This window comes from Amaranthus tricolor, chromosome 2 (genome assembly GCF_026212465.1).
Source record: "Amaranthus tricolor cultivar Red isolate AtriRed21 chromosome 2, ASM2621246v1, whole genome shotgun sequence".
Taxonomy (NCBI): Eukaryota; Viridiplantae; Streptophyta; class Magnoliopsida; order Caryophyllales; family Amaranthaceae; genus Amaranthus; species Amaranthus tricolor.
In genome coordinates this window covers 39,466,895-39,490,120 of record NC_080048.1, presented here as the reverse complement: position 1 = coordinate 39,490,120, position 23,226 = coordinate 39,466,895, and the positions used below count along the sequence as shown (strand labels likewise).

The following is a 23,226-nucleotide window of genomic DNA, read 5'->3' as shown; positions in this document are numbered from 1 at the left end:
TTGGTTACGTATTTTATTTTGAAATTCTTTTATTGGTTACATTTAAAATCTTCTTTTATAGAAAGTTTTTCTAATTGATTGAGAAAATGAATAAAGTAATTCAATTGGTCTATTGATTTAATAAGAAATTGCAAAATAATAAATTTAGAAATTTATAAATCTTATACTAAAGTCAAATTTCTGATTTCTAATTTTATTGTAAAACATGAAGTAAAACATTTTATAATTATTGTCATCAATTATCGTGTAAGAGACCAAACGTAATTTTAATTGTTTATTACATTTGACAAAAAAATTTATATTTTTAATCAAAGTGTAACAAACAAAATTAAATCAGACGGAATACTTCATAATTTGGTGGGAAAACAAATATACTTTGGTAATGAAAAATGAGTAACGACTAGTTTACAAAATGACACACAATTAGTGGGATAGCTAATCGAACATGAACATGTAATCCTATCATTAGTAACTTCATGTGGAACATAATGTTACTTATTAATCTTTCTTTAATCACTAAATAAAAGAGTTTAATTTCAAGATTAAAAACAAATGTAATCTTGTTGTGCATTAATATTAATATCCCCTTATTTTCCTCTAAAGTTATCCCTTTTTTTTTTTAATTATTTCTTTCACTATTAATAAAGCTTATGCATTCTCTTTTGTGCTTTCGATTCTTTTTGCACACTTTTTTGTATACAAATGTATACTAAATTCTCCTTTGTTTTGAAATTTTTGATAGATTAGAATTATTAGTAATATTCGTCTTTCAAATTTATTTTATATGTTGTAGTTAATGTTATAGTTAAATAAGATCTAGATTGAATCGTCTAATCACATATTTTCTTGATATTAATTTTTTATAATTTTTTAGTACCCATAAATAATTAAAATTATGTATTAAATTTCTTAAAATTTAATTTAACATATATAATACTCCCTCTTATTTCTTTAGTTTTCCTATTTTCTTATTTGGTAAATTAATCTTATTTGTCCCTTTCTATTTTAAGTAAAGACTAATTTTACCAATTTGTCGATATGAGTTCTATTTTATACAAAAATATCCTTATTACTTTACAATCGTTGTAATCATCTCTCGATGAGTTCTATTTTATTAAAAAAAATTACCCCTATTAGCTATATAATTGTTTTAAATACTTTAACTACCATATGGATATCGACAATTGTCGTGATTTCTCTCTTTCTTAATATTCGTGTTCAACTTAAATGAGACATTTAAAAGGAATAGGAGAAAGTAAAACATAAAAAATGCTTCCTCCTCCAACCAAAATATTTGCAATATTTAATTTTTTACGCAGTTCAATGCAATAATTCAATCCTTAATATCTCCAATTATATATAATAAAATTTATAAAGATTTGATATTAATAAAATTTACATTGAGACGAATTAAACAAAATCTCACTTGACTATATATAACTTATAAATTAAAAATTAATGACCAGTCAAAATTAATTAATAAATAATGTATTTGTAATGTTACAAGTAATTTGAAACGAAAAAAATAGTAGGAGTATCATACATTATAATAAAAAGCTTGGAAAATTTAAGTGTTACAATTTAAGAGAACTTGCCAAATAAAATCCACTGATTGGCTAAAGACTAGTGACATGGCAATTGATCTTGAGTAATATATCTACTATAGTATCTTTAACTAACATTTGTTTATAGTTAAATTGAGTAAATTCAAGAATATAATATATTGTTCAATATAGTGTTGATAATTTTCAAAATTACATAGTTAATTCATACATATAGCTGTAAACATTGATTGTTTCTACTCCATAATATTTCTAGCTTTTTTTAATATCATATATTTATATGTGTTAATGTTAAAAAAACCGTACATTCTACGGGACTCTATAAGTTAATATTAAAACTCTAGATAATTTTAACAAGTTTATACATACACAAATACACAGAAACACAACTAATAAAAAAACATGATCCATGATGTTGCATTGAAAAGGACAAACAAGATGGCCTCCAAAGGCCAAGAATCAGACAGGTCAATATTATGTTGCAGTCATGTGATTTAAGGTTAGTTCAACTACATACTTCCTCCCCGGTCCCACTTGAATTAAATTTATTTGATTTCTATATATTTTTACCATGATTTTCAATTTTATTTATTTATTTATAAGTATTTTATTTATTTTTATGTTTTGGACTATTAAAATTTTTTTAGATAATTTATTTGTAAATCTTACTCAAGTTGAAAGACCATATGGTCACATTTTCCTTTTTAAAAATGAGTTGTTATCTTCTTATATTTTCTAAATCCTGATCATAGTTTCAATGAGGGGATATATTAGATCAAATGATGATGACGATTTCCAATCTTTTTATTTTACACATTTCTCATATTTTTGCATAAAATATATCATTTTTCTTATTTTCTTAAATTTTCTACCAATTGCCTATGGGATAGAGAGTATTTTTTTACAAAATATAAAGAGTATACTCTTATTATTCTTTTTTTTTATAACTATTTTAACTCTTAATAATTTTAATTACACATAATTTTAAACTATAATTGATATAATAAAAAATAACATTAAAACGAATTTAATAAAATTTTATTTAAATTTATTTTTTCTCATAGATAAAGAACAATAATAAAGGTAAGCGTAAAAATTTGCAATTACAAGCCCTTTGTTTGTGAAGTTTCTTGGACTACATTCCTACTAACTTGTCTTTAGAAGAGATGTAAGTATAAAGTATTTGTCTTCTACCATTCAAATTTTTAGTATTACAGAATTTACCGTTACTTGATAAAGTTTTCACAAAGGGAATTAAGAAAAATAGATTTTTTATAGAATAGATATATTATTTTACTGAATAATAATTTCATGAAAAAAAGTAAAGATACATTAAAAAAGTATTAAAAGAAAGTTAGAATGTGACCATAATTAATAAAAAAATATTTTATGAAAAAAATATCTTAGAAAGTTAGTAAAAAATATGTAAGAACAACAAATAAATCACTTAAAAATGATAAATAAAAACTTCTTTAAAATGAAAAAAAATACATTAAAGTGTAATGATTATTATAAAAATCAATTCTAATAATAATCGCTTTTCATTTCACTGCACTAAGAATTGGTAAAAAATGATATAATCTCTAATAGCCAGCCTACCTCAATTAATAGAAAAAACAAGGGGTTTATTTAAGACCCTGACACATGTTTGTAGACTTTCTAAGTGGCAAATCTTGGTTGGTTCACTCCACACATAAACAGCGCTATTTTCCTTTTATCACTACCAACAACAATTTTCTCCTTCATCATTCGATTTGATTTTGATTTTGAATTTCGAAAATTCTCCTCTCATCATTCCCCAAATCTATCTGAAGTTGTTCTACACTTTATCAATTTTTCACTTAATTAATCAATTGCGAATTGTTAGGGTTTTGCTGATATTATTTTTTTCCTCTTTAATTCGATTTTTCTAAAGTCTAAAGAGTACTAGATCGCGAACTTAAGCGATTTAGTACTCCAGAAAGCGCCGGAAATCTTGAATTGATGAATGCGATTCGTTTCATGTTCAATATTGCTGCTAAACTAATATGAATAACAAGATGAGTACTTCACATCGCAGGTTTGTTAATTTAATTGTCGTATAATTTTTATGTTCATAATGCATTTAATTTCATTTTTATATCCTGATTGAGTGATTGATTGTTTTTATATAATGTATTTTGTGGCAGTGGAGCTTTGAAACGATCAAATGATAGCGCCAGAATTGTTATGACTACTATTCTAGGGATTGTTTTTGGATTTTTCATTGGAGTATCTTTTCCGACGTTCTCTGATAAGGTACATTGATGCATTTTGTAATTCAGAATTTTTTCTAAAATTTTTATTTTGAATCGAATTTGGAATCATAAGTATTATGCGCTAAGTATTACATAATGTTTTTGGTTCCAGATTAAATCATCCTCAAGATTTGTATCGGTTTTCGATGGAAGTTTAGAGCGCAAAGATTCCCGTAAGCCTCATGAGGATCTTAGTTCACCAACAATCCCTAAGGTATAATTATACGGACAATGATATTTGTAAGTTGTAACCTTGAAAGCTACGTGTTAGGAGAGCATAAAATGTAAGCATTAATTATATCAATTGAAGCTACATTGGTGATAAATTTTTACCTTACTAACATATAACATATAATTGATGTTTATACAGATGCTAAAATAATCTTTACCCTATATGTATATAAATAATAGTTAATTAACTTGTTATGCTTGTTATATAAGATAATAACAATATATTCTGCATTGTCAAGCTGCAGTTTAACATTGATCTGTTCCAGTAAATTGTAGAGTAACATTCTGTAGGTTCTCATGTGGTTTTCACTTGTATTATAATTATTGTCCTTAAACTTATTTCAGATATATGTACCTACTAATCCTCGTGGTGCTGAGATGTTACCACCAGGAATCGTAGTCGCAGAATCTGACTTTTATCTCCGAAGACTGTGGGGTGAACCCAATGAGGTACAGTTCAAAGAATTTCAGACCACATCTAATTGTTGCTTTATTTTTATATAGGTCTAACCTATGCCTTTTCCATTCTGAAATGTGTCATGTTTCCACTCTTGCACCTTTTGGGAAGATAGGCCACTTTTCATTTGTTTATGTATTCCTGTTTGAGGATAATTTGTGGATCATGCATTCCTATATTCCACAACTTAGTTTAAGTGTTGGTTTATTGTTTTGGCCTTTGTTTTACTTGATCAATGAATTGTTTTCCACTCGCCACATTCCATACAACAATATGTTAGCCCAATGCCATTTAGTGGCTCTCTAGGCAAAGTTTTGCATGTCATATGTAAGCTACTTTACCTTTATGAATGAAAAGGCTGACCCTTGATGGCAAATTTCAACTACAACTTTACATGAATAAGTACACATGATTTAATGAGCTATTTTTATATTATAGTGCATAACACTATGAAACTACTGAGCTACAAATCTTTGACTGTATCAAGATTGTATGTATTCTTTATGCCAAAACCGGTACAGTCTTGCTAACCTCATTCTCTGCAGGAAACTAGAATTTCATAAATCTCATATTTGTTTGAACTCGAGATAGAATTTATTCATTCCCTAATATACTGCGTAAGTATTTGTGGATGACTTTATTTGAAAGTTGCAAATCACGGATAGATGAAGGTTTCTTTAAGCTAATTAGAAAAACTTGAGGCCTAGGATACTTGGTGACTAATGCAGTGTGTAAGATCCACATGGGAGAATGTTCTGTGGAGTCTGATCATTTTTTGGATTAGAATCCTCGAATTTTGTGAGCTACAATAGCTTTGGTAGTAACAAGTGCTGGACACTCTTTAAAAATATACGCGCTTGGCCGAACTTTTGGTACTTAGGTTGGAGAGAAATGACTAATTTGGTGCAAGAGTCTTTTATCATCTACTTGGGATGCCAAACTTGGTTTTTCCTGTGAACAAATGTGGCGTATTTTCTGATGGGACTGAACTTAAGAAATAGTTGCAAATGCTTCTAGATTTTTTTTAGAAGACAGTGCCTAATCAAATTAAGTGGTGGGCTTAGCAATAGGGTTCTTTTCTTTAGTGGATACAATTTGTGGTTTTGTATGAATGCGTCTCTACTTGTATGTCAATTTTGGATCTTTCTATGAGAGACGGAGTTTTATTTTAAGCAATTAAGTTGTTTCTTACAACTTATAATTTGGTAAAATGACCTCTTAGTTTAAATAAATCAAATGAAAGAACGGGAGTTGTTAGCAGAAAAACACAAGCCATTTTGCTGAAGGGAATTTTGAAAGGCTGCAATATCAATAGACACCTTTTAGCTCCACATTTTAGCCTGTTTTAGCTCATTATTCATTGCACATGCCAAAAATTTGACTAAAGCTGGGAATAATTTTTAGGTATTAATATTTTTTCGATACTTAACACCTAAAGGATTGCCAAAGTTCAGGTGTTCTAGGTTTTAGGCCCTTAGGCTGGTAGCTAGTCCATATATTTGAGATCGAAAACTACACTAGCGATTAGTGAATGATCTTTGACAGTTAAAATACTAAAGTTGTGCATTTGGGGATTTTGTGTAGTTGAGCTAATTTGAGGATTAATGATTTCAAAACAATGGAAGTAGTAGATATTTGCAAATTTTGAGCTGAATCATTGGGGAGTATTTGCAGTCTAATATTGATTGTTAGTTGGTTTACTTTGCTTGTCGGTCTTACAATATCTTTGTTTTCCATTTTCCTTAAATACATCTTTCATTAACAACCAATGAAGCCAATCTTGTAATATTAAGGTCAATGTTAACTTGTAGCATAATTATGGTGACATGGGGAGAGCAATTCTCTTGTTAGATATAACATTTTATCTAAATGTAGTATGACTTTAGGAATACTTTCTCTTCCCCCACTTTTGTATTATGTTTTTATGATGGTTGAGTACTTTTTTTTCCCTTAAGTTTTTCTTATTTTGATTAAACCTTGTCACATCCTAATACAGGATCTGAAAAAGAAGCCGAAATACTTGGTGACTTTTACTGTTGGATTTGATCAGAAAGACAACATTAACGCAGCTGTAAAGAAGGTACAAAGTAGTATTTAATGTGTCAGTGAAAGTCTCTATTTTCACTCAAGGTCATTGATCAGTTTAGATGCTGTGTTGCAGTTTTCTGAGGATTTCCAAATTTTACTTTTCCATTATGATGGTCGGATTTCTGAATGGGATCAGTTTGAATGGTCAAAACAAGCTATCCATATCGGTGCTAGGAAGCAAACAAAATGGTTTGAACCCCTCTTGTAAATATTGCAGCTTATGCAAAACTAATAGCCTTGTTCTTTTCATCTTTTGATATAGATAATCGTGAATGCAGGTCCAATAATAGAATCTAGTTCAAGTAGTGGAAGTATATATCATGTTTCTACTCAATTTCTCATTCTTAGTCAATTTGATTTCTCATGCAAATTCTTTTTGGGTGTTAGAGGCATATTGAATTTAATGTTATTGTTTGTGATGGATATATGCATGGTGAAAATGACTTCTGGTCTGGAATTTCGAAATGTGAGCTGCATAACATTTTTAAAAAGCAATATTATTTGCTGTATTATGCCAGCTTTTTACCTCACATACTTCACTGCATGTTTGTTCTTTTTTTTACTGTTTAAAGCACCATTCAAGAACCGATGACATGTGAGAACTTGAATCTCTTACAGAATTGTGGTAAATGGTTGTGTTCTGCTTAAAACTGTCCAGAGTTATATGAAAACCGACATTTATGGCCTTTTTTGGCACTAATTTGAAGAAAATCGTGTACCATTAGCTGCAAATGCAAGGTGGCTCATGTTGGATGTCAGTAACATCAAATTTGAACAAGACTTAATCATACATCTTTTTTTCTTTGAAATGAATCATATAGCTTATTGTTCTACCTCACCTTCAACATTAATACTCAGTTTTGCGTCTGACTAAACTGCTGTGCAGGTGGTATGCAAAACGATTTTTGCACCCTGATGTTGTTGCTGCTTATGATTACATCTTTATCTGGGATGAAGATCTCGGTGTGGAACATTTCAACGCAGAGAAGTAAGTTCAAGTTTTGCTAGTGAATCTGTTTCTAATAAGATTCAAGATTCTTAGGCATCTTTTCTTCTTGAAAAATTTATCAGGTATATCCATTTGGTGCGGAAATATGGCCTGGAGATTTCTCAGCCTGGTCTTGAACCTAATAATGGTTTGACATGGGAGATGACTAAAAGGAGAGGAGATAGAGAAGTACACAAGTATGTCTCCTGCTCTAACTTATGAGGCCAACTCCTTTTTTCCCTCAAAAGATATATCTTTCATCCTTATTTCACTCTGACAAATTAATCTGGTTGATTACCAGGGAAACGGAGGAGAAACCAGGCTGGTGTTCTGACCCACACTTGCCTCCTTGTGCTGCGTATGCTCTTTTTGCTCATGCACCATGTAACGTTAAATGATTGTAATGGATGGGGAAAAAAGTGGATCACTGTTATATAGTGTTTTTATCCATATTCCTTTGATTAAATGAAGGTTTGCTGAATTTGATGAAATAAAATTTATCTCATGCTACATTTGTGAACATGTACACATTCCTGTACCCAGTCAGGCCTTGACAGCTTGACTGTTTTACTGAAATACAATTCAATGTTGTTCTTGATAGGGAATGTGGGTTCTCTAAATTTGATACTGTTTGTATAATTTGATTAGGAGAAGTGATTCTAGATATGGAAACCACTTTCTATTCTGACTTTTGAAATATTAGAGATAACAACCAACTCAGGCTTAATTTTCATCTTCCCTACTAATTGTAGTTGTGTTGTGGCAACTGCAGATTTGTGGAAATTATGGCCCCTGTCTTTTCACGGGATGCTTGGCACTGTGTATGGCATATGATTCAGGTAATCTATCTTGCATATTACTTATTTTGTCTTTTATGCTTTAACTTTGGGAAGTGTGCATTATTTATATAATCTGCTATATTTTAGCTAAGTATTGAGTAATGTAAGTTTTTACAGTTGAAGTTTGACAGTGTAGCAGTTCTAATGTTTTGAGATTCCCAACTGATTGTCCATTTTATCATCGGTGCAGAATGACTTGGTGCATGGGTGGGGACTAGATTTTGCTCTGAGAAGATGTGTTGAAGTAAGTCTGTCGTTCTACATGTTACTGAGATTCTTTAAAATATTTTCATTCACCTCTCCTCTAAAGTAATTTGTGAATCATATTTTTATGGACCACATCACTGAGTTTTTGATGCATAGTAGACTTATATTGTCACCGATAGTTAAATCCTCTTAGATTTGTAGGTTGCTGTTTCTTGACCTTATTTTTTAGGAGTTTCCTGATCTACTATTTCCTTTCAAGTTGGATTATATTATTTTCAATGATTATGCATTTACTTCAAGTAATTAACTCTTTTGAATACCTTTTTAGTATTTATAACATTATATACTCACTTCTCTCATCCTCACAATTTTGGAATGGTCTTTAACTTGTACTATTTTTGGCAGTTGATTTACTGGATATAAGTTTAATTGCTGTTTGAATCTTTTGTTTTAATAAAATATACTGCATCCTTAACTTTTTTGACATCATAACCACTTCTAACTTTCTTCTGCAGCCTGCACATGAAAAAATTGGTGTTGTAGATCAACAATGGATAATTCATAAAGTGATTCCATCTCTTGGAAATCAGGTAAAGTCAAACTTGTAAAAATAACATGCTACTTAAATATTGTGAAATGTTATGGTAGAACAATTTTTGAGTATCGTGAGACCAAAGAAAGACAAATATGTTGCTGAATGAACTGCCTTTGGTCTCCTACCTGAGTTCTCCTTTTGTCCTCACGTATTCTCCTTCCCGTAAGGCAACTAAATATAAGTATAGCAAAATAAGATGATTAAGGGAATATGCTCAAAATTTGAGATTTGACAGAATTTTACATTTCACACATTGCATTATTAGATGTGATTTTGGAGTGACTTATGGAAGCTCTTCATGGAGCTAAAAGTGATACATCATCTTAGATTCTGTAGGCTGTATCCTGGCTTTCAATGTAGACCAGATTGGTTGGTTGGGTCAGTTTTGAGTCGGTCGTGTTTGACCCAGTGGTTTATAATTTAATTATTATTTTATTCTTATGCTTACAAAATAGCCAAAATACCATGTAATCTTTTCATTGACATTTTAAAAATATTTTTTCTTATTATATTTGGCCATAAATAACTTTTCAAGTTAACTGTGCAATATTAAACTCAAATAATAAAAATGATAAAACAATAGTAGGCCACAACACAAAAATATTGATGTAAAACTCAAAAATTCACCTATTTTAAGGAAAATGGGTCATGTCGGTTGAATTCCGGTTGTTCGACCGGGTAAGATCAAAATTTATGTCTATTTCAATGTAATTCATTCCTCTCTTGTTAAATCTGTGTACAATGGTTTGTTTCCCCTTCCATCTATGTTGTACCATTTCCGTGAATCTCCATATAATCAGCACTAAAAATGTCTACTTGAATGATATTTATGGTTGGGATATCACACCGAAAAAACATGGTGGTTTTCTACGCTACGTTGTTCCTACTTCCTACATCCTAGCGTACTTATATACAAGGTAGGAAGTCGTGCAAAACTCATTCTATAAATTTTGGTAGACTTATCTCTTTTGGTAGAACCAAACCAAGTAGTGAGACCTCTTGCCAGAACAGATGGGAAATGTATACAACTTTAGTCTGGCCTTCAAATGGTCAGATACAAACAGATTGTGTGCTAGGGCTTGAACATGGCCCTGCTAAGTTTCCTATGTCATCATCCTATTTTCTTAGAAATTATATCAAAATGACTGTGCACTGCAGCCCATACCAAATTTCAGACTTTAGGTCAGTCCATAGTAGAAATGGTTACGAGCTTTCAGACATCAAATTATGCTAAATCAATCCATTTTGTTCTCAGTTGAAAGATCAGTGACTTTAAAATGTTTTAAGATGAGTATCTTGTTGTCAACACGAAGGTGAAATAGAAAATAACCCAATAGATAGCACTCAGAAAAAGTGAGAGGAAGGAATATCTTTGGGTCGTTGTCCTAATCAGTGATTCTGTTGCAATTATGTTCTTGAAACTCCTAAGCTTGTACAATATCCTCAAAGGAGGGATTGTCGTTGGCAGTTTGGCTCTTCACACAAAACAACAACAACGAAAAGGCCAAAAATTTGATCTCAAAAGTTCGAAGTCGGCTACATAAATCAATATGTTCCAATGGTCTTTCACATGGATTCTTCTCCATTCATTCCGCTTTTCTACCATCTCAATTTATAAGCCTAAATCCTTAAATTTTTTTTTTTCACTTATGTTCTGCAAGTCATCTTCGGTCTTTCTTACACCTCTTTTTAAGTATCTTGAACTCCATCTTTCTATCCGTTTGCCAATATTCAGTCTTTGCACATGCTCAAACCATCTTAAACGATTTTCTTTCGTTGCAACTCCTAACTCGTTCTTATATCTTCGTTTAGAATTCAATCGCTTAAGGTGCGCCTACTCATTCATCGAAGCATTCGCATTTCCGCTACTCCCATCTTTCTACTTTGATCCTTTTTAAAGATTCAACATTTTGATCCATATAGTAAGTACCTCTAATCTAATGTCGGTTGGATAAAACTTGGCCTCTAGCTTATTTTTTTTATGCCTTTATTCTGCTATAACTTATTTCAACTACTTGACTTATTCTTCATAATTTCTTGCAGCCGCAATCTAAAGTTTCAGATTTCTTTCTTGACCTTAAAAATAGAATGATACACTTCGTCTGTGTCTTGATGTTTGCTTCATTTTCTCTTGATAGCTCGCGTATAAGTCAAAATGGGGGAAACATTAAGGGATGGAAGAGTAATATATTTTTGGTTGTTTATGCGAAGCTTGCCTTGTGTATTTAATATATTGGAATATTGGTGTTTTGAACGTTGTCCCTGGTTGATGCCAGATCAGTGATAGGTCCTGCATCTGAGACTTCCAACTGATCAAAATTGTGATTGTTTTAATAACTACATTTTGAGCCAGTTTAGATGGGCATTGATATAAGAAGGCTGCTATCTATGATCTTTTCTATTACTAAGTTTTATTCCCAACAGTTTAGTTGACTTGTTCTCTTCTAAAATTAAAGGAAAATAAAGTATGCTTGCTTTGTCCTATATTAGTTGATACGTAAAGAGTTTTGAGACTTTTGTTTTAGGGTTGGGGTGTGGGTTGGATTGTGTGATCGTATGAAATGTGTATGCGTTTAAGTAGGGTTGGATGAAGTAAATTAGATATTAGATTTATGGGCCAAAAATCTAAAACTTACCACGGAAGGAAGTGAGGAAAACTAATATGGGACAACACAAAAAGGATCATGTAGCCACTAAATTGTGGCGGGAACGAGTGTGTCAGAGAAACTGCTTCCCTAAATAATTGTTACTGAACACTTATCCTTGGGTTGTTAAGGTTCCAATTCTATTATGGAATGTCTGATTTTCTCTGATTTGTATTAATTAGTCATCTATCCATTTTCAGGGCCAGGCTGAGAATGGACAGGCTCCATGGAAAGGGGTAGGCATATATTATATTGGCATTTTTTATGTATTTATTTATAATATCTTCTATTTCATTTTTCGCAGATGAGATGTCACATTGTACTATTTCTAATGTTTCATTTCGTACAATAAAATTCTGAATTTCTGTTCTGTTATCTTCTCTTTGATCCGATAACCACAGGTCCGAGAGAGATGCAGGAAAGAGTGGTCTCAGTTCCAAAATCGACTTGCAACAGCTGACAAGGAATACCTAGCACAACTCGGGAAGGGTCAATGAATATTCAATTGAGGGCGGCGGCCTAATGCTGATTACCACTATCCTCCTATACAGCAGTGGCATCTTGTTGGAGGTATACTCGAGTTCTTACTCAAGACATGCTTCAGGCGTGTTAATGGGTATTCTCTTGCCCTATAATGATAATTTAGGGGAAAACGCTGCACATTGTGCATAGGACTAGGTCATCTGCGCGTTTTCTTTCTTCCGTCTACTAACTTGCTTCCAGTATTGCTGTTATATAGGATTACGCCAGTTATTACTTTAAGTGAAGCAGATATATATATAGTAGTATAATCTAGAAGCCCATCCTTGTATCAAGTAGTTGTACAAATTTTGAACTATTTGGAAGACGTGTGAATCTCTCCTATCTATTTCTTGATGTCGGCTTTGGTGTTTCTCGTTTTAAACTTGATGATCGAACTCGTATCAGAAAGTTTCCCTAAGATGTACTTTTATTGTTCCTATGAGTTTGCATAGGACTTAAAAACTCTCATATATTTGAATGACGGAGGGAATACTAGCGTTCTTAATTTTTCTAAATGTACAACTGTACAAGTCCGTCTATTTTTCGAGTTGGGTGGACTGAACTTGACGAGCATGCCTTACATGAATAGCTCTAATATAGGGATTGTTTGGCAAATAGCTTATAATTGATTGAAGTACTTGATTTTACTAGAGTTTATCAAACTTTGGTAGAAATAGCTTGTTATAATAAGTTGATTTATAACAACCAATAAAATCAACTAGCAAATATACCAATGTATTGACCACACAATTCTACGTATGTTTGGCAACTTGGAATTCATTTTTAAATGTTGAATTAGCTCAAATACTACGTATGACAAATTTTGAATTTGAAAATGTAAAATTGGGTTAATTCCAAATAATTTTAAATTGGTCAAGTATTAAAGTTTGCAAATTCCAAGTATATAGATGTCATTCAATTCTTAAATTTGATTATTAAAATTAAATTTTTAATTTTCAAATGAATTTTATATTGTCAAATACTATCTAATTATATTTAAATACTCCCTCCTATTTATCTTAAGTGTTTATATACTTTATGTATTCTATTCAATGCACTTATTCAATCTTTAATATATCTAGTTATGTATAATTAAAAATTATAAAAATTGATATTAATAAACTTTACATTAAAACGAATTAAATAAGATCTCACATGACTATGTTTTAACTTGTAGATTAATACTCTTTCTATTCTCTTTACTAGTCCCATTTGGTTTTGGCACATTTGCCAATACACGTTTTCAATCTTAAATATCTCTAATTGTGCTTGAATAAAAATTATAAAAAATTAATATTAATAAAATTTACAATAAGACGAATTAAATAAGATTCCACATAACTATGTTGTAACTTATAAATTAAGAACAAATCACATAATAAGAGTGATTGATGAATAGTATTGAAAAACTAAATAGGACAAGTAAAGAGAATAATAAATTATAATTTAATAGTGATAAATAAATAATATCTCAAAAGTAAATAAAACACCTAAAGTAGATAAAACTATAAAAGAAAGTATAAGCTAATATTATTATTTTGCCAAACAACTCACATGTAGGTCTCTTCTTTTATTAGTCCCATATAGTCTTTTGCAATTACATACGTTTTCTTTTATGAAAATTGGAGGTGTACTTGTTATTTCAATGTCATTAATATGTTTTATTTAGATTTTTAGTTGGGTAGTACTAAAAAATTTGATGTATACACCTTTATAAGTAAAAGCAAATTTATTATTTTTAATTAAAACCTTGATAGTAATAAGAAATTTAAGTTGCGCATATAACTTCATCAATTATGGACACATAACAATTGACTTGTTGAATACAAAAAAGCAATTACATAAATGATAACGTTTATATCAATTATTCATACCCCGAATCATTGAATTAACAATTTTTAAATTGTTCTATTCATCTTTGTTTCTGTTCTTATATAATTGAATTAGTGTACATGTGAGTATGTCACAATTTGGACCTACCACGTAATAAACACAAGTTTCAGCTTCTACAATAAGATCTACTAGTGTTAGTTCTTTACTCTTAATTAATAATGTTAGAACCGGCTTTTATGTTTATACAAGCTATGTCATATTTTAATTTGATACAAAGTCGACTTGATGCTAGTAATTTGAAAGGCACCAAACTTGATGAAACAAGAAAATATGTTATATATAAAGTAATACAAACTAGATTGTTTTGACCTGCTTTTTATTGGTATATTAGTCTGATTTAATAAGAAAACAAATTAAAAAAAATGAAAAGCATACGCAAAGGAAAAATTTTAATGATTAAAAATTTATTATGTTTGATTTGCTAGCTTGACTCAAACCTAGTCAACTCAAAACAACTAGGAATAATTCAACCAATAATAATCCGAATTTTAATATTGATTCTGGGTTCGCATCAACTTTATCCCAAGCAAAGTGTGGTTTATGTATACAAACTACAAATTGCAATTTTGTAGAAGTATGTGATGCTGAGTTGTTGACGATTATTAAACATTAGATGAAGTTTATGATCAAGTATCTTTTGACTCAAGTGATGATTAATATCATGATTTGTGCATAAGCATGTTAAAAGAGTTGATTATGTAACTTTTAAATGGAATTTTATTAGAGCTAATGTGAAAGAGGTTATAGATTCGAATTTTATTCATCTCTTATTATTTTAAATGGAATACTACTATAGTTAAGGACATGTGTTACATCCACACTTTTAAACTAAAAGATTCTCGTTTAAAGAGCTTGTTAGTATATGACACATATCAAACTAAACTTTTGGCTGAATGAATACCTTAATAATGTGAGGTTTGTTCAATGCTTATTATTATTGGTTGGGGTAAGATTTAAGAATGTCTTATATGTAATATAAGGTGGATAAATTGTTCATCCAACTTTTATCATGAAAAGAAAAGGTTTGTTCATTATTCTAATTTATAATTTTATTCAAACATATGTACTCCCTTTATCATATTTCATAACTTTTGCTATAAGTACAAATCTTGTTCAAATTAATAAGAGAGAATTTGGAAAAAAAAAAGTGAAAAAGTAAAAAAAATGTGTGAATGTGATGAAAAAATAAATAGTATGCGTGAATAAAAATTGTTGAAGTAAGCGGATTATGACCACAAATAAAAAAAGTAGTATGACTTAAATTGCCCTAAAAAAAATAGTAAAATCGGAATTGGAAAGAAAGAGTTATTATTTTGTTGAAAACGTTTGAATATATTTTTCTAATAATAGTGAATATAAATAATATTTTTAAAGATAAAAAGCAAATAATATTTCAATATTTTTTTTTATGTTTTTTAAACCATTAAATCAAGAAATTGAGTAACATGTAAACACAAATGAAATTACACAATAAATTTGATTTTTGATAATGGATTAGTTCTCTACTTTTATTTAGATTCATTTGATTTTTGATAAGTAGACCACGAAATTGATCATAATAGATTAAAATACAATTATAGTTAGAAACAAAAGAGAGTAAAAAATAGTGAAATTATATTTAAAAAATGACACTTTATTAAAATAGACTAAAATATAAAAATACGACAAATTAAATACTGCATCCGTTCTGTAATACTTGTTAGATTACAGTAATTGACAATATTTATCATTTAAGCTTATTTTAAATATTGCAGATAATGTGTAATAAAAATATAGTCAAGGGAAATTTTGTGTAAGTCGACTAATCATATATTTTCATAATATTAACTTTTTATAATTTTTCAATGTGAATAGTTTAATATATAAATAATCATAATAACACATTAAATAATATAAATAGTCAGATATAATAAATATAATAGAATGATTAAAATATACTATAAAAAGTCAAATGTGATAATATAATAAAACAGATAATGAGTACAACATGGAGAGAGAAGACAAAGAAAACAATGAAAGAGAACAGAAACAAACAAATTTCCACACCCAAAAACGGCAGTATGCAGCACTAATGTCTAATGCAGACACACTACTCTCCACCTTTCGTTCCGTTTTACTTCCCAACTTATTGGGTCCCACCCATCTTACCTCCTCCATCTCCCAATTTTCCTCCCCACCTTCCCTCACTACCCCTGTCTCCGGTGGAATCTCTAATAGTCCAATAATTTTTAAATTATGATAACAAATATACAATGGTAACTGACAAAAAAGTGTTTTACTAATAAAAAATATGAAAGGTTTTAAGTATGTTTAACATGTTTAATCGTATAAGACATCGAAAAATAAGAGACTTTACTCTTAAATTATGCATAACTATGTTAAGTGTTTAAAGATACAAAACTGTTAGAAAAAAATCATAACTTTTAAAATTATACATAATCTTAAAAAAAAGTTTTCAATTTTTACTTCACCCAAGATAAAAGGTAATTAGTTTTCTCTATGTTGGAACATCTAATAGCAATTTTTATAAGGTTTTGGTTTAATTCTTATCCCTTGTTCTCTGTCAATCTAACTTGTATATTAAAATTTAAACAGCGCAAAAATACATATAAATTATTTATTTGTATTAGTTGTTACACCTATTATCTTCACTTTATCCCACGTAATTGATTGTGAGCGGAAAAATTCATCATATCAATTATATTTTTTAGTTAAGGAAATACTCTCACTCTTTTTAATTTATCTAGTTCCCTTAATTTTTCAATATTTTTATTTTGGAACATGGTATTATAAATTTATAAGTAATAATTTTACATTAACTATTGTAAGAGACAATCTCCATAAGAGACGTTTTAGATATATAGGCTAAATAAACGATTTTTCAAAAGAATTGATGTTAATTCTACCATGCCAACTTAACTCCTTAAACCTTCATTTAAATTTATTTATTTTATTTATTTTAATTTGTTACAATTAATTTACTTTTTTATTTTATTTTTAAACACCACACACTATTTTTAGTCTTTTATAGTTATTTTTTAACACCCACTACCTTATCAACTTCTTAATATCCCTTGTCATTTATGAATGCTATTAATCCATTTGGGTTGTCATAGTCAACAATAAACACCATATCCTCCCTACACATTTCCTTCCAAACACTCCCTCTAATTTCTCTTCCTCCGCCATTAACAAGAACAGAGCATGAACTTCCATTCCATTTTCACCCTTTTCTCCCTTCTTCTCTTCTCTTTCTTCCTCTCTTCTTCAGGTACATTCTCATCCTTCAATCCAACAATGTAGTTAATTATCAATACTAACAAGATCTAATTCCCTTTTTTTGTTTTTGTTTTTGCAGAAGGAGGTTCCATTGGAATCAACTATGGAAGAATAGCAAACAATCTTCCATCAGCAACCAAAGTTGTTAAACTTCTCAAATCTCAAAACATTAATCGTGTCAAAATCTATGATTCTGACCCAGCTGTTCTTCGTGCTTTCTCAAATTCCGCCATTAAAATCACCATTAATCTCCCTAATGAACAACTTCACTCTGCCGCTACTCGTCCTTCTTATGCCTCTGTCTGGGTTCTTAGAAACGTCGTCGCTTACTACCCTCAAACCCTAATTGAATCCATTGCTGTGGGTAATGAAGTTTTTGTTGACCCAAATAATACTACCCGTTTTCTTGTACCCGCCATGAAAAACATCCATTCAGCGCTTGTGAAATACGGATTAGACTCTAAAATCAAAGTTTCTTCCCCAATTGCACTTAGTGCTCTTGGAAATTCTTACCCGTCTTCAGCCGGGTCTTTCCGTATTGAGTTAATTGAACCCGTATTTAAACCCATGCTTGAATTTCTTCGAGAAACTAAGTCTTCTCTAATGGTGAATGCTTACCCTATTTTCGCTTACCAGGCTAATAGCGATGTAATTTCACTTGATTACGCTCTTTTCAGGGAAAACCCAGGTGTGACAGATTCGGGTTCGGGTCTCAAATACTTTAACCTATTTGATGCTCAAATCGACGCCGTGTTTGCTGCAATGTCGGCATTAAAATACGATGACATACCAATTATTGTTACCGAAACTGGATGGCCTTCAATGGGTAATTCCATGGAAATTGGAGCTTCAATTGAAAATGCAGCTGCTTATAACGGCAACCTAGTTCGCCGGATTCTTGCTGGAGGTGGTACTCCATTGAAACCCAAATCTGAACTAACTGTTTTCCTTTTTGCTCTTTTTAACGAGAACAAAAAACCCGGACCCGTATCCGAGAGAAATTACGGGTTATTTTACCCGAATCAGAAGAAGGTCTATTCAATTCCGTTAACAATGGAGGAAGTAAAGGATTGGAAAGACAGCGGAAAAAGTACTCCGGTGGAAACTCCGGCGATGGGGAAAGTGACGGTAAAAGAAACGTGGTGTGTTGCGAATGGAGAAGTGGGAGATGTTAAGCTACAAGCGGGTCTAGATTATGCTTGTGGAGAAGGGGGAGCGGATTGCCGTCCGATTCAACCAGGTGCCACGTGTTACGATCCTGATACGTTGTTGGCTCATGCATCATATGCATTCAATAGTTATTATCAGAAGAAGAATCGAGCTATGGGTTCTTGTGATTTTGAAGGAGCTGCTTATGTTGTCACTCAAACTCCTAGTATGTTTTCTAATCCTTTCCTCTTTCTTTTCTTACTTTATTTGTGTCGAGATCGGATTTACGTAATCTTATTTAATTTTTATGGCAATTTGATTAATCGTATTAATTAGTGGTAATATGAATGATTTCTGATTGTAGTCTAATTTTTTGTGAAATCTTACTATATCATTACGATGGTGATAAAACTTTGAACATAAAATATTGTTTTGTTTACGATTTTTATCACAATCAAATAATGCCACCTTTCACATTAGTAATGCATTGGAAACTTCGTTAGTACAAACATCATTTACGATTTCATGTAAATAAGGGTATTTAAAGAAACATTTTAATATTGGAAAAATTACTAGAATAATTTAACTTTTTTATGATTTTCCTATAATAATTCCACCGATTAACAATGAATAATCTATTTTCCTGGAGCAAATCTGGTAATGAGATTGACTTGGTATAACAAGTTTTTTTTTAAAAAAATAAATTAAAATAAAATGTTGAAAAATTGTAAAATGATTTAAAAAATTTTCTGATTTTTTTTAATTATTCAACAATTTTTTATGTAAATTTTTTAAAATTTTACATTAATTTTCATTTTTTTAACGAATAACAACAGATCATCGGTTACCGAGGCTTACTAAAAAGGTTTATTATTGTATTGAATGGGTGTTAGAGTATATAAAATATCCTGGGGTCTCAACCATCAGCTTAAGCTTTTGGTTGAATTGATTCCTTGACATGGTATCAGTCGCTCATGAATTTAAAACCTAAAAAAAAAATAAAAAAAATTAATGACTGGCGATCAACAGTCACCACCTGTAACATATCCTGAAGCCTCAACCATCAGCTTAAGCTTTTGGTTGAATTGATTCCGTAATTGGGTAATTGGGTATGGTGGTCATCTGGCTCCAGATGTGACGACAAGGTATAGTGTTGGTGTTATTAGGTTGTGTCTGTTTTTACGTTGAAGTGTGTAATGGCAAATGTGAGTCATTGGACCCATTTCTCCATGTGCCTACTGCTGTAAGCAGGTTGTACTACATTCATTATTACTCACAATACTATTAGCCTATTCCACTTTTTTATTTATGTTTGTTGAAATTCTCATGCTACATTGTTGCATTTCATGTTGTTTCTAATTGGATTTGTCTTTTCAATTAGCTCACTTCCACTTTTACTTGATTGAGATCATTAGACTACTACACCTAACACATATATATTTCTTCCCTTTTTTTTATTTTTCTATATTTTTAAATTTGAGTTCGAAACATAATTAACTAGTTAGTTCGCTTTTTAAATTTGCGATTAACTAAAAATAGTTTAAAAATATCCCAAATCGACCATAATTTGCTTTTTACGATTCGCGATTCGCCAGGCAATTAGCGAATCATATGACACTACTTATGAGGTTTAATATATTTCTATTTTTGTTCATAGTCCATCACTTTTTTTTTAATTCTCATTCACATTTTATTTATTTTTTCATTTTATGTCACACAGTTATCTCGCTTTTCTATAAATAATAAATCACACATTCACACTTTGCTATCCGTTTTTGATGCTTTGTCTTCAAACGTTGTCACATTATAAAGAGTAGCTTAACAATTAGAAAGATAGATGATACTCCACTATAAATAATACTGAAATCATGAGAAAAAAGTTTTGTTTCATAATTGACTTTTTTGCAATTTGTGGGTTAACTTTTGGTTTAATTAATTTAGTAATTTGTAATACTTAAAAACTTTTTACATATTTAAGTTATATGATGCAAATTCAAAAAGATATAAAATATTAGCATATTTAATATAAAGGGTGATTAATTTTTAGTTTGATGACTAATTATAAAGCTCATAAATTTACTTTTCCTCTGATAAACAGAACCAATAAACAATAAATTTTAGAATAGGCTACAATTTAATAGCTTATACTCAAGAAGTAGATTAATAATGAAATGTTACCAAGTCCTTAAACATCCTAATTTATATTAGAATTAATTATGACAAATTATCATTGTTGAGGGAATATGTCAGTAACACTGCACACACTACTAACTCATTTTCCGCAGTTCTAATCACTGCCAATTTGGACTGCCCATCACTTTTTCAATAAAATATAATTCTTGCAAGATCTCCTGAGGCCTATTGCTGAAACATTGAATCTTCACTTCTCTTTTCTTTTCTGCCTCTGCCCTCACAACTCTCAATACATGCTTTTACTGTACTTAATCGCTCTATAATACATGTATCACTTTTAAAGAACGAGGAAATCCCGAAAAATAACGGTGATTTGTAAAATTAGTAAATTATTCTTATATGGTAGAATTTAATATGGTGAAAATTTTATGATTTTAATTTACTTTTTTTGATTTCATTTTTATTATTTTTATTATTATTATTTATTTTTTGTTCAGTTGATAATTTATAAATTACGGCTATTGATTGGGAATTATTGTTAAAAAAATAATAGTAATTGATAAATACTCCCTTTATTTCTATGAGAATGCACCTAAAAATTTTTTTGGGTGAAAATTAGAGGAAAGGGGAATTGAATTGAAAAATAAGACAAAAAAATAAATAGATTATAAAAATGAGTAAAGTTAGACAATAATGCACCACCTATGGAAAGAATTAACTCTCTTTCCTCTGCTTATATATATATTCTCTAGCCTACCGGAAATTTAAAAGAAAAAATATTATGCCGTTTTGCCCTTGTAAAATGCTTCTCAATTTCTAAAAAAAGAAATGGGAAGATTTTATCTAATTGACAAATTTGCTTTATGAAATTAGTAATTTTGTGCCCTATCCTCACATTACTTTGTGTTTTTATTTTTTTCATTTAAATAGCAAAAGGTAAGGGGGAGAAATTAGAGGAAAACACACTCATTTTAAATGTATTATTATTGTGTTATTTTTCTAAATTATATATTACATAATTTATTACTCATTTAATAGGGTTCTAAACTTCTAATCAATAATTAGGGCCATGATTGATTCTATGGTGATTGGGCTAATTATAAAGAGGTGGTATTTTGTTGTGGTGCAGGATTTGGAAAATGCGATTTTCCTACCGAATATTAATTAGAACACTTATAGCTTTTAACTGATAGCTGATAGCTGATAGCCGAAGAAGCATGCAAAGCACTTGGGTTATAAAAGCTCTGGCTAATAGCTACTCTAGAGCATCAATGCATGTGGGTTAGGTACTTAATTAGTTAGCCATTCACTAGTATATTTATTAATTATTAGTTGTATTATTTTATTTTTTGGAAGGTTTAAATTTGCTTTTTTTTAAAATTTATTGGATGGTAATAGTTGGAACTTGGAAGTTGGGAGCAGTTGAAATTCTATGTTTTGCTTCATTGTAATGTAATTAAGGTGGTGAATGTTATATTAATGCATCTACTTACTACTAGTATTCCTTTTTCATTACTCTTCTATCATATAGAGGTACTTTATTTTTTAATTATTTTGATGAAATTAGTGAGAGAGTCATACAAGTAAAAAAAAAAAAAAAAAAACAAAATTGAGTTAAAAGAATAAAAATGAGATGAGAAGATTAAGATTAATATGGAGCTACTTCTATAATCTATTCAAATATACAATCTCTGTTTGATATAGAATACAAAAAACTCATTAGGTAGCTTTGAGGGATATGAGTATTGTTTGTTATTTATTTAGATTTTTGCTATATGTAAGATTTAGTGGGTATGGCGATGAAAATATGAGTTGTTAAATCGAATCCAGACCAAGTCTAGTGAACTCGTAGATCTATCTATGATGGTGTAGGCGTGTGGCCATAGAAAGGGAGACTGGGAAAACACCAATAAACTCTCAATAATGATTTTCATTGCTCTAAATATCAAAGCACTCAAATTTATAAAATTTACATAATTTAATACTCCCACCTATTCAGTCTAAATGTCCCATTTGACTTTTTACACTTGTTGAGGTAATATTTTAATCCTTAATATCTTAAATTATTCTTAATTAAAAATTATAAAAAGTTAATATTAATAATCCTTGTATTGAGACGAATCAAATAAGATTCCACATAACTATGTTTTAACTTATTGATTAAGAGTAAAATACAAATTAAGAGTGATAAGTGAATAGTGACAAAAATCAAATGGGACATTTAGGTTGAATAGGATGCAGTATAATTCATCATTTTTCAAAATTAATTAACTAAAAATCTTTGACATTATTGAGAAAAATAGTCAAAAAGCTTAATTATAGTTACATGTACAATATTAATCACTAGTATACTAGAAATTGG

The 23,226-nt window shown here is 30.0% G+C and overlaps 2 protein-coding genes across 2 annotated transcripts; both read left to right on the top strand.

The window, feature by feature from the left end:
* The first annotated feature begins 3,208 nt into the window (after nucleotides 1-3,208).
* On the top strand, nucleotides 3,209-12,764 carry LOC130805981 (uncharacterized). The gene is made up of 14 exons (XM_057670857.1): nucleotides 3,209-3,621; nucleotides 3,731-3,839; nucleotides 3,951-4,052; nucleotides 4,415-4,519; nucleotides 6,523-6,606; nucleotides 6,688-6,803; nucleotides 7,501-7,602; nucleotides 7,686-7,799; nucleotides 7,904-7,960; nucleotides 8,375-8,441; nucleotides 8,632-8,685; nucleotides 9,164-9,238; nucleotides 12,089-12,124; nucleotides 12,290-12,764. Exons 1-14 carry the CDS (start codon nucleotides 3,590-3,592, stop codon nucleotides 12,383-12,385), a joined length of 1,149 nt encoding a protein of 382 aa, XP_057526840.1. The 5' UTR covers nucleotides 3,209-3,589; the 3' UTR covers nucleotides 12,386-12,764.
* Nucleotides 12,765-17,345: 4,581 nt separating this feature from the next.
* On the top strand, nucleotides 17,346-22,376 carry LOC130805980 (glucan endo-1,3-beta-glucosidase 12). Its single transcript, XM_057670856.1, has 3 exons — nucleotides 17,346-17,574; nucleotides 17,662-18,957; nucleotides 21,994-22,376. The coding sequence occupies exons 1-3, from the start codon at nucleotides 17,508-17,510 to the stop codon at nucleotides 22,026-22,028; spliced, it is 1,398 nt and encodes a 465-aa protein (XP_057526839.1). The 5' UTR covers nucleotides 17,346-17,507; the 3' UTR covers nucleotides 22,029-22,376.
* The last annotated feature ends 850 nt before the right edge of the window (nucleotides 22,377-23,226 follow it).